Raw genomic sequence first — 15,481 nt, forward strand, 5'->3', positions numbered from 1 at the left:
GTTTCTGCACCTTTTCAGGCTTGCCAGGCCTTCTGCGATAGTCGCTACTTGGCTATCGCAGACACCCAATTCTTTAATGTGCCTCATCGTTTCCCTTTAAAATCCCTTCAAAGGGGCACTGAAAGGGAACGTTAAGCCGAGCTAGATTGAAAGATTAGGCTTGTTTAACCCTGTGAGGGTTAAAACTTTTAAATTGTAGTTTCCAGAAATAGGAAGTGATCGAAAACTTTTGAACACAGTCAAAATTTATTGCAAACAATACTTTGTCTCAAAGACACTTTATTTACACACACAACAGTACATGCGCAAACAAGCTCCACAATGAGAGATCAAGAAACATTTCTAGAGCAAAATTTGTGGTCAACATGTTTCCACAAAAGTGTGTTTCACGTGTGGAGAGTATGAGAGCACAGGCAGAAATGTCTGCTACTGTCCGAGATGTAGAAAAATATGTCTAGTTTTTCTTTACAGTATGGTACTCTGGAAGCAGGACTCGGTGCAGTGCGCCTTGTTGCATGAATCACGTGTCCTCTCTTTGCTTCGGGCACTGGCTACACCTGCGCTGTGTGTGGCTGCCTTGGGCAAATGGAAAGCTACTGGAAACACGGTAGCGGTGGTCGTAAAAGACGATCCCATCACTTCCACGCATGCCTTGAATGTAGCAGACGAAGCGCGCGCGACCACTTGAATGAGCACTCGGAGGTTAGCAAGCCAAGTTGTGCACCCTCGTGAGTGGAGATGCAATTTCAAATAAGGTTGTGTGACTACATATGTTAAACATGCACGAAATATTAAACATAAGATCGCCCCACCCCTACAGGATCGTACATGTACAGCAGAAACGAAGCAGGACAGATCAGCAGACTTGTACATGTATTGCAAAAACCCCTCAAGGTGTTTCTAACATATTTGTCTATTGTAACGAGAACCAAGCTTTCGTAGGCGAAAAAAAAAAGGCAAAGTGGCACCACCTGTGTTAGACTAGGGTACCTCTCATGTGATGTCAGCACAGTCTGATTCACAGAGAGGTCGCATGAAGATTACGCCACTCTGACCATATTGGGACGGGCTGTTCAAATTGAGTAGCATCAGCACCTATGGCGGCAATTGTCTGCCCAACGAAGTGGAGTACTTACACAAAGAAAACAATTTTTCGAAATGAGACAATGATCTGGTAGCAATTTCAAATAAGGTTGTGCGACTTTACAGAGATGGCAGCAACTCTCAACAACCACTAGTGTTGAACATGCGCGAAATATTAAACATAAGATCGCCCATTAATCTATTGATCTAGCTCGAATCGAGGACTTGTTTGCAGCACATGCAAAGGCGCACTTGAGCTACAAGGCAGGTACATTTTTCTCTTTCAGCACACTGATTTATATGCACGCGTACACAAACTGCCATCCTGCAGGTATCCCGATCGGTAGGTACAAACTCCTACAGCAGGCTCTCTGGAATGTCGGCACGCTGGGGGTAACTAAGCTGGGTGCCGGGTGACTGGACCGTGATGCTGGCAATGTCGCACGCCTTCTTGATGATGTCCGCCAAGGGCACATCACGGTGCCGCACGTAGTGGTACGCAAACGCCCCGTTGAATGCATCGCCAGCTCCCTGTGCAAGCAGACAGAAAGAGGGTTGATTAATTGATCAATGACCGATTGATCAACGATCAAATCAATTGGCATAGTGCTCCAAAGCAACACAAAGACTACGAGACACTGTAGAGGAGGGGGCTACAATTAATTTTGCCAACGTGGAGTTCTTTTTTAGCATGCATGCAGACATCATTACATGACTGCCTTTGCATTCTGTTCCCAATGATGTAATGGTGCATTGGGAATTGAACCTACAACCTCCTGCTCAGCAGCAGCCATAGCTGCAGAGCCACTACAGTCGACCACAAAAGTTGATGGGACAAGGGATTAACGGAAAGCTTTATTCCTAAAAATCTTGGATGCATAGCTTTGAATTGAAAGTTTTAATCTAAAGCACTTTATTGCGACTCGCATGGCGATTCACTAGAAGCAACGTGCCTTAACGAAGCAGAAATTTACACTTGTCGTGGAACCCAACTTTCATGGCCAACTGTACTTGCACAAGCAAAAGCAACTCGTCTAAACTCGCACGAGTAATGTACTAACCGTTGTATCCTCCACGTCAACCTTCTCAGCTGGGATGTGAGTGAGCAGGCGATTGGCACTGGTGCAAAAGTAGGCGCCCAGCTCACCGACGGTCATTATCACCGTGTGGCACCCCTTGGCCAGCAGAGCGTCCGCGGCAACCTGGCACTCAGCCTTGGTGTTCACCTTCAGGCCGGTGAGTTTGCTGGCCTGGATCGAGATGAGGACTTATCAGTGCTTCATTTTAAGCTGCACCAACGATAGTTCACGGGAGTATCAATGCATTTTGCCACGGATATCGAGGACATAGTGCTCAAGAGTGGTGCCACGCACAGGATTTCTGCTTTACTGCTCAGCTTTAAATCCACCATCAGGACATGCTTTAAAGTAATCAATTAGAAAGGTAATTAGTGGGATTTCCTTAACTAACCTCACTCGGCAATCTGCCTGACAAGTAGCATCCACCTCTGAGTAACACAGCTTAATGCGACACAACTGCGGTATCTGCCGCAGGACATCTTTAATAAATGAGTCTGTTTCCATTAAGAGGAATAACATGGCACAGTGCTCGGACGGCAATGCACGCACCTCAGTCTCGTTAAGGCAGAGGATGTCGGTCAACTTGTAAATGTCGTCCGTCATTGTAGGATCGTACGGAGCAGCGTTTACAAATGTCGTCACTGCAGTGGAAGAAAAAGAAAATAAATTAAAGCTGGGGTTGAATAAATACACTGCAAATAACTAAACCAATTGGCCCTGCCATAGCCAGGGCAACACTCTGGCTTCAGCTGTTGGCACGAGAGCTGTTGCCCGCGCCCATTAGCGTTCCTGCCGAGCAGATGTGTGCAAACCACACCGTTATTTGCAAGCACTGGTCCGAGTGCAACGAGCAGCAGTGGTTAAATTCATCTAATCCTTTTTTTGGCCGATGACAAATGCCAATGGTTTTCCTTTGCTCACATCGCGAGCACCATCGAGATACGACGCCTGCATCACCGATGGCGGTGCTCTTCATCATGCCAACAATGCTTGCCGTCCCTTTCATTGCTTCACCTTCAGGTGAAATTCGAACTAGAACAAAAACATCATGGTAACGTATGCCTTGTGCACAGTCAACATATTGATTGCAGTGGTTAATGCTGCAGCTGTTCTTTTTCCCTGACCTTGCTACGTGCTGGGCATTTAAAGGCTAACTGCAAGCAAATTTTGGACCACGTCAAAGAGGCCTAGTTCACGCTAATGTAAATAACGAGGAGCTGCCGCGCGAAATCTGACATTTGAAATACAAGTGGAAGCGCCCTTGCAAAAATAGCAGCGTTTTTCGTACCAAATCTGGAGAAAAAAAATGCGACATTACTGCTTGTCAGAAGTAATGCATCACCTAAAATGTGTGGCACCTCAGCATAATCTCCGAGATAGGGGGGTGCCCGTGGCGTACTGAATTATCCCGGAGGTGATGTGTTGGCACTTATGTCACACCGACAGCTACCGCATCATCTGCTTAGGTGTTGTTTAAAGGCTGCTAACAAAAAAAAAAAAATGCATTACCAGCATTCCAGCTTTGCCAAGATTGCTTCAGTGCCACGTATACTACTCATTTAGCCAATGCAAATTTAGCCAATGTGGAATTTCGTTACGGTATAAGTGCCCGAATGGAATGTCATTAAGCTAGCATGCCCTTCATGTACCATTATACTTTCGAGCAATCTTCAGGGCCTCCATCATTGTCTGTCTGGAGCATTCGAAGAGGGCCACCAGAATCTTTGCGTTTTTGATCACTTGCTCGGCATCTTGCACGTCTTGCGGCAGGAGCAGTGCCGCAGCTCCGGGGACGTAGACGATGCAGTTATGACCTGTAATGAAAGTAAAATTTAAAAGATATTAATTTCCGTCGTCTGCACTCGTCGTTTAGAAAAAAAGTCTGGGCAGCACTACAATTCATGACATCATGAGAAGCTGGTGCGGAAATTTCTAGCTGCCATCGTCCACTATCATTTCTTCATGCGTTCCGTTTTACCAAGCCTCATATACCATCAGACATAAACAAAAAAATGTAATTAATTATTGGATTTATCAAAGTAAGTTTTAAACTTTGTTAAAGCATTAATTTAATTAATGAATGAATGAATGATATACATGTACTGTACATCATGTATACGCACTAGCTATCACGGTATAGTACTTTTAGTGTAAAATTGTATGATTGCTTGTTCATGTCATGAATACTGGATTCCTATGGAAAGGACCATGCACTCATTTATTCAAGCAAACACTGCTGAAGGCTCTTAGTGGACTATAAACTGTCAGGAGTTGCAAAAAGAAGCTGCTTTCAGTCCCACCTTTCTTCGTTACAATGATGTTGGCCGTGGCATTGTTTGCCCTTGTGTCTGCCGGCCTGACGTGATCTAAAAGACAACAGATCGACATGCAGATGGCATGAACACGCTTTGACAGAAGTAAATTCTAGATCAGGAGCAGACGACAGCACACACCTGTGTTAACTTTAATATCACGAAGGTACTGCAAGTAGTCCTTTCCAATCTTGTCACTGCCAACCTGAGCAAACAAGAAAAAAATGCTGATATTGGGCAGTCTTACATATTTTGCAACTGGGATTGTTTTACTCTTGAGGCAAGCAGTGTGCAAAAACATCATGAAGGAAAGGAAAGATAGACACAGCTTGTCTTTTCTTTCTGTGCCTATTGTTTCTTTATTTTTATGAACAGGCAAACGATATGCAATAACATCAAGACATATACAAAGGTGGCTGTTTGAATTAAGAGATCAAAAGCAGCTCATTGATACTGTAGTTGAGAAAGAAGTGCAGAATCAGTTATACCAATATCGCATCTGACACGAATGTACCTTCACTGAACTCAATATTCGTTATGCATTCGTTACATGCCAATATTGGCAAGGAAATTTTGGATTTACTTCGTTATATCCACTAATTTGTTGATGTTTGATTGTAATGAATGCACAGAATTGATAATTCATGTTCTGTTAAAGTAACAGAATGGGTGCCAAGGTAAATGAAACACATTAGAGGATGCCGTATGTATTACAAGATGAAGTTTGAGGTTAAGAAATATGCATGCTTAGGATCGGTTTGATCTCCACAGATACTTCGAGATTTCTGGGAGAGGCCTTTGTCCAACTCAGACTTCTGCTGCTGCAGACGATGACGACGGAGATCGACAAACCAGGATCTTGAAAATAATCCTACTCCTATTCCATTTCATGCGTGCTTCAACTTGATTGGTGCATCTACAATCACCAGGCGGCGAGTGGAAGTTGATGACTGAAAGGAATCACTGCATTATGCTGGCCTGCTGTTAACCATTCTCCTCACTGTTTGAACGACTCAACCACGTGCAGAACCTGGGGTGCACACATTTGGAAAAGTGATACCGCTCTGTTTTTTGGAACAAATTGATTGTCTGCATGCAGGTCATCAATGCCGCTATTTTTAAGGGCCATTCAGGCATTCCATAGTGCTGGCTGAGCTCAGCAAGGTGTAAGTGAATCAGTTTATTGTGCAGCTTTATTTTGTTGTGCTAATGACTGTAAAGCAACCTGCCAACATATGACAATTAAAGCACTGCTTTTTGACTAAGCTGCCTTGCCATTTTGGTGGAACAAGGCAGCAGTCTTAAAGCGCTGCGTGATGGATAAATTAAAAGTGCAAATCAGCGATACGTGATTAGGCAGGATGTGAAGCTAAGGTAAACTCTGGTGTTACACACAATTTTATGATGCCACAGAAGGGACAACGTCAGCTCTTCTATAAAGTACAATTTCTTCTGTGGTCATTACCTGTACGATAAGCACCAATAAAGCAAAGTTACGTATACGCAAATTTTGAGAAAGGCGCAAGCTCACTTTTGCGATCATGCTGCATGTCAATCCCATGCGAGCAGCCATGACACAGGAATTGGCTCCCTTGCCGCCATGACCCATGACAAAGTCATTACCAATCAGCGTCTCCCCAGGTGCGGGGAAGCGATCAGCATAGCTGTGAAAGCAAAAAGCAAGGATAAATTCACTATATGTGAGCATAGAATTACACAGGTGTGTATTCATTAGTTTGAATTAAATGTTGCCATGGATCTTGTCCTTTCATTCAACCATAAACACTTAATTGCTGATTCTCTCTTGTTCTCAAATTAATACTATCCATTATCCCTTATACACCTGCTGGAAGATATACATTTCTGGGATGTAGCCAGTGGGGGGGGGGGGGGGCGCACCCCTCCTCCCCGAAATTCTCATGCCCAGTCTCTCCCCCACTCTCTTTCTCCCTTTTCCCTTTTTAGAAAAAGTTCCTGGGGGCACTGATCGAGTTATTTTTGTAGCATGCAAGAATCGATATGTGACTCTGGGGGTTGACATGTGCCATTTCTGCAGCCGTTACCTGATCAGATCGACCACGCAGGCTCCAAGAAATACAGCTTCGATAGTCTTGACATCCGTCTGCTTGACCTCGGCGTATTTCTCCTGTTTGGCGTTGTCGCGCTTGACATCCCCGTGTTTGCTGGACGGCTTCGGTTCATTCATGTCGCGATCACGTCAGGCCGTGCGGTAGTTGCTCGATTCCTAGAGTAGTGCCAGCTACGAGCCCAGCTGCGCGTGGAAGCGCGCATCGACGATTGAGATGATGACGCTTATCTTTTTTTTTTTTTTCCCTGAGATCCTAAGCTGTTTCAACACGACCTTCGCTAGCGAGGCAATAAGCGTTGTGCAACGACTTCCAACGTACGAAGGTAACATTCTGTACGGCTTTCAACACTCCCTGGTTTCGTTTTACGGCGCCTTCAAAACAGCTGGTTGTGAATTGTTGCACGAAATTATTACAATGGAAGCAATATCGCAAGAAGATCTCAAGGATCAGCGGGGATTAACGTACCGTATTAATCGTCCTTTAACAAGTGAATATAAGGTACCACCATCCCAACGCAGCAGTTGCCATGCGCGGCAAGATAAAGCAGATTTAATTATAAAAACAAAAGTCACACGAAAGAGTAATTCATTTGCTTTAGAGATATAGTAAACGCTCTGCTTTTTACAGGCGTAGACACACTTGCCTAATATGACTTATTTTTGGCAGTCCACAATGTGCACTACATCATGAATACCAGCACACCTCCGCGAGAATGCGCAGACGTCAGCGGTGAGTTTTAGTTTTGCAATTTGAAAACAAATGCCATGTGCGTACTACAATGGACACTCCTACTTCTCCGAAATCTGTCACATTTTCTCCTGTTTCAGGTAGGGGCGCTTGCGTTTACTTCGATCCTGTCACTACACATTTCAGGTGCAAATGTTAACCAACTAACCAAAGACGGGAGTTGTTTTATCGGACGTATGTGCGTGTTTCGCGTACAGATCGCAGCGCTACCAGCTCTGCCAAGGGCAACTTGACCGGTATCGCCCGAAAGATAAAAGACAGCTGCGCTGACATTTACAACTTGTCGCAGAGATGGGACACCCTCCGAGCCAACGGAGCCGTACTGCTGAATAGGATAGCCGGCGCGAAGCTGAAAAGGCAAGTGTGGGCGAGGACCTTTTCAGCGCTCAGCCGGTCACGTGTGAACAAAACAAAGGCGCCCGTCTCTGTTTCACATGGTGCGATTTCGCAGATGCGGCAAATGCACTGTCGGCTCTTCTGTACGTGCGATTTCTTTCAGTATTCGAAGGCACTTCACTTTTGTATAGCTTCCTCTACACAAGTGCATCAGTGAAGGATGGTCCAAGAATTGGGCAGTTACCAGAAAATGAATAAAATATAAGTGCACAAGATAAAAGACTATCGGGAAAGACGTGTTCAAAGTAAAACAGTCACTGAAGTGAATCGAAAAATGCTTAAAAAAATCATATGAAATAGTTTCTGGCTTCTTTTACGTTGTTTTCATATTCGAAGAATTTTTTTTTTAGTTATGCAGATCTAATGCACATGTTGGACTATGTGAAACAAAGCTTTGGTGGGGTGTACAGCTGTGCTTGAATTCATCCTCTGCAACGTCTGATCTCATGCAGTTTATATATTTATTCACTACACCGCCCACAAGCTATGCTGAAATGCAAGCACGAAATCAGGCGGCTGGAGAGTGTGAATCATACAAGCAAAAATGTCACTAGGACAAAGGCAATGTATGGTGCTTGTCGAGGGAAGAATGGCAGTGACTCGTGTCCGCACAGAGAAGTATGACACATATCTAGCTACATTGAAGGATTCTTTACTGAGCGTGTCGTAGTGGAACACACCCATTCTGGAGGAAGGGCCAAGATTGGACATGCTCCCAGTAGCACCTATCAAATGGCTAAATCAAAGAAAATCATGACATTCAAGTAACTCAGCGACTACAATGCACTATTACACAAAGAGCTCTAGCTGTCTACTTCAGAGGTATTTATGAGCCGACATCATATGTTCAGGTTTTGTGTAAGAATTTAGGTTATTTAATTTACTGGCGCTACCTTGTCTGTCAGCATACAGTGCCTATATAGGTTTGTTTGCTGATCTTGCATTCAGTGGACACATAATCCACAAACATATCTGCCGAGAAATATGGAAGTTACTATTGTGGGATAGCTGCTTGAAACACAGTACAGTTTCATGAAATTCATGTCAGTAGGATTACTGTTTTACTGGTTACCATGACAGTAGGATTTTTACATCACCTGTATTACATGCTGCAAACTTGCACTGTGCTTCGCACGCAGCTGCGATTTCTGCAAATGAGAACTTTGCATTGCCATTCACGGTGGCTGAAATTTTTGCATTTGGGAGAAATTTGGTTTTTCCGCTGAGCTCTCACAAATGCAAAAATTGCAGCTACCATGAACAGCAGTGCGAAGTTCTCATTTACAGAAATCGCAGCTGCGAGAAGCACAGTGCAAGTTTGCAGTATGTGAAACAGGCAATGTAAAAAATCCTACTGTCGTGGTTACCCGTAAAACAGTTACCCTACTGGCATGAACCTCACGAAACTGTACTGTGCTTCGAACAGCTATCCCACAACAGTAACCTTCAGCAGTGAAAATCGCTGTTACCTTGGTAATGATGTGCTTTAGCATTTTAGTACTGTATGTTCTGCGAGGTACCTGGGTGCATTTGTAACTTGTATAGTGGATAGTTGTGAATTACAGTATGTATATTAGATTACTCTCTAAAACACACTGTTGTACAGAGGGCTCTTGGGAACAAAGCAGGCTATGCTCATTCTTGTAGAAGAGCGCTAAGAGATGATCCAAGAGTGTGGTTGCCACGTGGTTCCCACTGCTGATTTAATTAAATTAGTGATTTGGTTCATCAAATCTTACCCCTGCTTTATGCTTATGTATTTTGTCAGTTGACTGATCATGATGTTTTAACTGTAGCTTTATGTTCTTGAATGAATGTGTATACACCTGTCTTGCATGTGGAACTATACTGTGCTGGCCCTGACTGTTCTCTTATATTTGTCGTGCAGCCTGCAGGCTAAGGAGGATGAAGCTTCAGATGAAACAGAAGCCAGTGATGAGAAGCTCTTGGAGCTTTGTTCCTTACTTTTTGACGTGTGGACTGAGATGGTAAAAGTGAAGTCGCTCAATTACTTTCATAATGTACAGTCAACCGATTCTGAGTGTCTGGCCGACTGGCAAGTGCCTTCTAACGATGCAAAGCAACAAGAGAGATAAGCTTGAGATCGGTAAGATCCAGCCAGTCGACGCTTGCACAGTATTGTCAAAGGATCGGCCCCCTGTACATAATAGTAGACCTGCCATGTATATACCTCCCTTTCCCCTCTCTCCCCATTGTAGGGTAGCAAACCGGATCTTCCCATCTGGTTAACCTCCCTGCCTTTCCCATTTCTTCTGTCTGTCTGTCTCTCTCTCTGCCATGTATATTCATACCTGTCAACTTTTGCAATTTTATTGTAAAATGATTTAGAGTATTGACACCAACAATTTTATCATCTTTTTCAATTGGTGTCTGTCTTAGGGCAAAACTTGTTTTGAAAGAACACAAATACACTCACTGACCGATTTTTTGTGGAGTCATTATTAAGACAGGTAGATTATTCGGGCCTAACCATGCAGCAGAGACACCAACTTGCTGGGCAAATGGATAACAGAAACTGAGATTTCAGCTGCTACTTTGCAGATATCTCATGAATAATCTTGTAAACATTGCTCTTTGTTTGTGGTTCTGATCATTCTTGCTATAAGTACAGAGAAGAGTGTCTGTTCGCAGCTTATGTACGTACCAAATACTGAGAATTCTTTAATAACCAGTCAGTGTCTTGAGTATTGAAGCCTTTCCTTGGCATTTTTCACCAACCTTTAGTATTTTTCTGGCTTTGACTGTAATATATTTCAGATTCCAAAGTTGGCAAGTATGTATATGTACCTGCTGTTTTCAGGAAGGCTTACATTCTTATATTAAACACAGTGCAGCAAATATTGAGAAAAACATTTTTTTTTGCGTCTGTGTGTGCAAGTAATCCATTTGGATGAAATAGGAAATCTTGGAAACTGTTGTGTCACCGGCTTCTCCGCAAACAGTAAATCTTTTGGTAACATATCATCTGTGATGGTAGACATTCGGACACCTGTCATAATCACTGGATGGTTTACCTATCTGAGCAAGCCGCCTTTATCATCATCTACAATTGTTTGGGTGTCCCACAGGCAAAAAGAAAAGTCATAGACCACTTGAAAATGCCTGCAATGTCACTTGCGAATTAAAAATGTTAAAAAGTGTGAACTCGACACAAACGAGAAAGGCACATATGCACACACACACAGGTGCTACTTCTAACAATTCATTTTTGCAATCCTATTGCTGCTGTTGGGCAAACCAACTGTTGCCTGAACGATTGGTTGTGAGAGCACTCTTAGAAAGTTAAAAACATTGCTGGTGGGTTTCTTGCAATGCATTGTAAGGCATGTGGCTGTCGTCCATTGATTGACAGCTGCAGAATTTTTGGCTGAAGCAAGTTTCAGCTTGCAAGAGAGATTATCGAAGCAGAAGAGATAGGAAAGCTGGGTGAAATGTGTGCAAGCTTGCCATGCATCGCGCTAACAGCAAAATAAATTGATTTTCTGGGTGGGCCAATGTAGATTACTTAGAACTGATAGGTTGTCAAGCCTTTGTGTATTTTTTCAGTTCTTCACACTGATTCACTCAAGCTATGTTGCTCTCGGTTGTATGCAAAGTAGTAACAGAATCGCAAAAATAAATTGTTAGAAGTAGTGCTTGTGTGTGTGTTTGTGTATGTGTGCCTTTTTTGTCCATGCCCAGTTTGCACCTTTCAACATTGTTATGGATTACCGACGTGCCCAAACTGCCACTTTGGTTGCTAATGAACTTTTCCTTTAGACATTTACTTGAGTGACATTTCACAATCAAGTTTTTAATTAACAAGGTTAGGGGTAACGTTGTAGGTGTAACATTGAAGCCAGCTGTGATATGCAGAGCATACCAATTTACTGAGAATTCCTAGTCCAGACTCTAGGGTACTAGTCTTTAGAAATTCGTGCTAGAAATGTGTGGCAAAATGCATTGATGTTCCACTTTATATTTTGCTAGACTGCAGTAAAAAATAAGTGGAGTTTGAAGAAATTTTAACTAGAACTAAAATCCAGCTCCAGACAGACATTTTTTTTTTGCAGCTATGGGTTTCACAGCTGTAAAAGTTTAAAGTTGCAAAAAAAAAGGGGGGGGGGGGCGGGGGCTTGTAAATTTGTAAAAGTTTCAATTGCCCTCAGTTATCCTCAAGAAATATTTTTCACGGACGGCTGCAGTGTAACATGATAGGCTTGGATAAAAAAATAAAATGTGTTGCAACTTTCAGGAGCAGCAAGTCACCAAGATGACTGCGATTGTCAACAACTTGTCAGCTGTGGTGGACCTCCACAACACCTCATCTTCATTGCGCGTCGACGAAATTCCCTTCACTACGTGGCCAGTCGAACGTTTCTGTAAGCCACCGCTTATGAAAGTAGCACCTGACAACTTCGTTAACTTGGGTGGCTTAAACTTTTTTCTTGACAGCGTGTGGATGCACGTTGCGACATCTAATGTGCCTTTTTATTTTGTACTCGTTCATATAAGCAAGCTGCAAACATTTTAACCAGAGGCAGCACTGTTGTCATCAAGGATACAGCTTGCAAACGACAGGTGCAGATACCACCGTCTATTTTTTAAAAATAGCTTGAACAGTTTATTTTCAGAATTGTTTCCAGCGGTGGTCTTTCACTGGCCGTCTTGTGTGCTCTGCATTGAATGACTTACTGAAGTCACATGCCATTATCAGTGATATTGCAGGCAGCAAATCTGATGTAAAAGTGTTTACGAGTGTGACCTTGACTCTGGCTAGAGGCCCCCTCCCTCCAGAGGAAGGGCATGCAGGCTTTCGTATTAAATTTCAGCTGTTTTTGCACCATGCCATGGTTGGGTACGTAATGCACGTACGGTGCTCGTTTGTTTGCAATGTTTAAATCTGGTGAGGGGTCCCTTAAAAGAAACCTTTACTTCTGCAGCTTCTGTATAAATGCATTGGAACGGGCAGAATCGTTGTGCTCAGCGTCCACTGCACCGATTTGACGAGGTTTGTTGCATTTAAAGGAAAGTAACAATGTACCCACTGGAGGAAGTAGATTTTCGAGAATCTACGTCCTCTAATTCTCGAAAATCGCAATGTTCTGCAATTTTGAAGTAGTTTGTAACTTTGTAACTGGGCAATAAAAAATTATACAATTCTGTAAACTGCCTTTACCGAGAAATCCAATGCAGACGAAATTAATGTAATACATATCGCTTCGTAATATACCCCTGATTTGCAAGTTGCGGTTTTTCAAAATCCTCGTAAGCATTGTAAGAATTTCATATTTCATGCGAGCCATAAACTCGTATATCGCATATTGCCGCTCCAGATCCTTTAGCAGGTAGAGTTAACAGAACTGCTATAGTATCTGTTCTTGGTGCAGAGTTATGCATTTGTAAACATTGTGCTTCTATGTATTTTTCAAACTTGCCTATTGTTGGCAATTTGCGTTCAAATATTTCTCGGCCTCAGGTATTTTTTTTTATGGTTCTTTTCTCTACTTTCTACAGTTAGTACAACCCAGATTTTTGTTTTTTTTTTAAAGCAGTGAGCTTTATTCAAATCGGTTCTGCCATTCTCCAGTGAGAGCATGGCAGCATTTCACATGTATTTTGATGGAGAAATCGGAGTTGACCCCACCGTAAACTTAAACAAAATTAAATTGTGCGTTTAATACATTTAATCCTCTTATTAATACAGCTTCTCTGAGCAATTCACCAACTTTGATATTGAAAAATCGTTTTCTTATTTTTTCTTTTTGCAGATAATACGGCCTGTGAGATTGCTGTAGCATTCGCAAAGGAATTGGGAATTAAAAAATGCATCGTGGAAGAGGTCGCCATGCAGGGTGATGAGAAGACCTTGTCGTTTTATGTGACAGCGTGGACTTACCAGGCCTACATAGACGCGGAAACTGAATTGTCCCTCGAAGCACTGGTGCGTGAAGTTGGCCTCAAGTGAACGCACCTCACGCGCGGGTGTTTGTGACCTGTGAGCATGTTTACTTTGAGAAATCACTGCGATGGTAGACTTTTATCAGCGGCGGCATTATTTGGAGTCGACATTATCGCCTTGCCGATAAATTCCCGTGGCTACAAAGAGAAAACTACAGAGGCGGAGTACTTTCACGATGCCTTACTGCGCCAAATAGTCCGACAGCGCTTTCTGTTTTGGTTTGTTAGAGCAAACACTGAATCAGCATAGCTTGTGACTTGCACCCGATTCACATTTGCAAGAATGTGAAAGAGTAAATGAAAACAAAAATTGAAATATAACACCAAGTAGTGCATCTTGCGTGTTATTTTAGTACAAGAAAGGGAAAAATTGTACATAGATATCCTCTTATACATACTTCTATGTAGCATTAAAGTACATACTTTGTAGCTTCGTGCTACATTCATGTGGATAAAATTTTTTTTCCTTCCTGCCCCTTGCGGGATCCCACAGAACTGATTTGCCATATTTTAATACAACTGCTGCAGTAAATAAGATTTATATGTCTTCTGTTCTCCATATTAAACTCGGATGAGACTGTGGGATTATTTCATAGAGTGCTGTGATGCTGTTTCTAGAACAGCCACGGTCGGAAAGTCCGGGAGAGTTGGCAAAGAAAAAGTTTTCCTTTAAAACTGCACTAGCGAGTGCCGGAGCACCCTAAATGGTTTACCATGATACTTGTTCATATAAATCGGTTTCAGTTTCTCTACACCAGAGGCGACTGTGCCACGACTTTTCGGCACACCGTCTCACTTTGTTCCTGTGGTCGCCGTGGCTGCCACGTGCGGTCAGAAGAAACAAGCGCCGCACTTCTGCTTGCTTTCTACCGCACAAGCGTTTTTTTTTTTTCCCAGGTCTCCCACAGACTTACATTTCAGGGAAACTACGCCATCTCTCGACATGGCTCAACACATGACAGCATGCATGTATCTGCAGGCATGTAGCTTGACTCGTGTCAATGTAGATGGCGTCGCGATGCAGTGTGCCGCTGCGTGGAGTATACCACTTTTGTCGGCGGCTGTACATAGTTGGCATACACGTACAGTCATCAGTACTACCATTGCAGATATGCTGTTAGTCACCCGTTTTCTATGGGATTAAGCAATGAAAAAACAAATGCTACCTAAATATCCCCTCTGCAACAAATACATACATCATTTCTTTAACAAACCGCATCCATTTCCTTGACTCTTGCATTCCAAAGCAAATAACTTTATTTGGTTATTGATGTCCCAAAATGTTGACACAAAGTTCAGCATTTCAAGACAACTTCATCATTAAAGGAATTATCCTAAAAGTGTTTTCAAACTGTTATACTTGCCAAGTGTGATCCTTTCATGTGAAAGAAATGTGGCGTTTCTCAAACTTTGAAGAAATGTGTCGCCTCTTCTTTAAGGAGGCACACTCCTTGCCTGTTTGTTGGGGGATAGAAAGGGTATGTAGAAGGATACATAAGGAGCTGAAGACATCACAACGACAGAAGCAAAACGACACCAAAGAATACACCACACCGGCTAAAAATTTAATGCATGTTAGTTGAATGTCACTTGAAACTATTTATTGGGCACTGTACAAATGAAGCAGGATATCTGGATGACTTCTGGTTACTTTATACTTTTCACCTTCTTGATTTCCTTGTACATGCTGTACTTCTGGACTGGAAAAATAATAAGAGAAAAACAGAAAGACTGTTGAGCATGCTTCCCTGGTTAAACACTCCCTCGATTGCAGTTTTACACTTGGACAAACATGCCACTGTGCATGGCTAAC

General features: G+C 42.8%; 2 protein-coding genes across 2 annotated transcripts; one reads left to right on the forward strand and one right to left on the reverse strand.

Moving 5' to 3' along the window:
- Window positions 1–261: 261 nt before the first annotated feature.
- On the reverse strand, window positions 262–7,090 carry LOC126544985 (ribokinase-like). The gene is made up of 9 exons (XM_072285029.1): window positions 7,030–7,090; window positions 6,538–6,746; window positions 6,006–6,138; window positions 4,616–4,679; window positions 4,463–4,528; window positions 3,812–3,976; window positions 2,712–2,803; window positions 2,145–2,333; window positions 262–1,614 (listed from the first exon to the last, which is right to left on the reverse strand). The coding sequence occupies exons 2-9, from the start codon at window positions 6,678–6,680 to the stop codon at window positions 1,441–1,443; spliced, it is 1,026 nt and encodes a 341-aa protein (XP_072141130.1). The 5' UTR covers window positions 6,681–6,746; window positions 7,030–7,090; the 3' UTR covers window positions 262–1,440.
- A 154-nt stretch (window positions 7,091–7,244) lies between these two features.
- Window positions 7,245–14,250, forward strand: LOC126544986 (cyclin-dependent kinase 2-interacting protein-like). Its single transcript, XM_050192572.3, has 5 exons — window positions 7,245–7,391; window positions 7,509–7,668; window positions 9,596–9,695; window positions 11,963–12,089; window positions 13,479–14,250. The coding sequence occupies exons 1-5, from the start codon at window positions 7,343–7,345 to the stop codon at window positions 13,673–13,675; spliced, it is 633 nt and encodes a 210-aa protein (XP_050048529.1). The 5' UTR covers window positions 7,245–7,342; the 3' UTR covers window positions 13,676–14,250.
- Window positions 14,251–15,481: the final 1,231 nt, after the last annotated feature.

The sequence above is a fragment of the Dermacentor andersoni genome, chromosome 10 (genome assembly GCF_023375885.2).
Source record: "Dermacentor andersoni chromosome 10, qqDerAnde1_hic_scaffold, whole genome shotgun sequence".
NCBI lineage: Eukaryota > Metazoa > Arthropoda > Arachnida > Ixodida > Ixodidae > Dermacentor > Dermacentor andersoni.

What these genes read in the sequence shown, in the direction of transcription:
- LOC126544985 (XM_072285029.1), bottom strand. Translation starts at nt 6,680, where the DNA reads ATGAATGAACCGAAGCCGTCCAGCAAACACGGGGATGTCAAGCGCGAC. An exon ending in TCTGCCTTAACGAGACTGAG is followed by an intron (nt 2,334 to 2,711) that starts GTGCGTGCATTG and finishes ATCTCGATCCAG; the next exon opens with GCCAGCAAACTCACCGGCCT. An exon ending in TTGACGTGGAGGATACAACG is followed by an intron (nt 1,615 to 2,144) that starts GTTAGTACATTA and finishes CTGCTTGCACAG; the next exon opens with GGAGCTGGCGATGCATTCAA.
- LOC126544986 (XM_050192572.3), top strand. Translation starts at nt 7,343, where the DNA reads ATGGACACTCCTACTTCTCCGAAATCTGTCACATTTTCTCCTGTTTCA. An exon ending in GCCGGCGCGAAGCTGAAAAG is followed by an intron (nt 7,669 to 9,595) that starts GCAAGTGTGGGC and finishes TTTGTCGTGCAG; the next exon opens with CCTGCAGGCTAAGGAGGATG. An exon ending in GTGGCCAGTCGAACGTTTCT is followed by an intron (nt 12,090 to 13,478) that starts GTAAGCCACCGC and finishes TTCTTTTTGCAG; the next exon opens with ATAATACGGCCTGTGAGATT.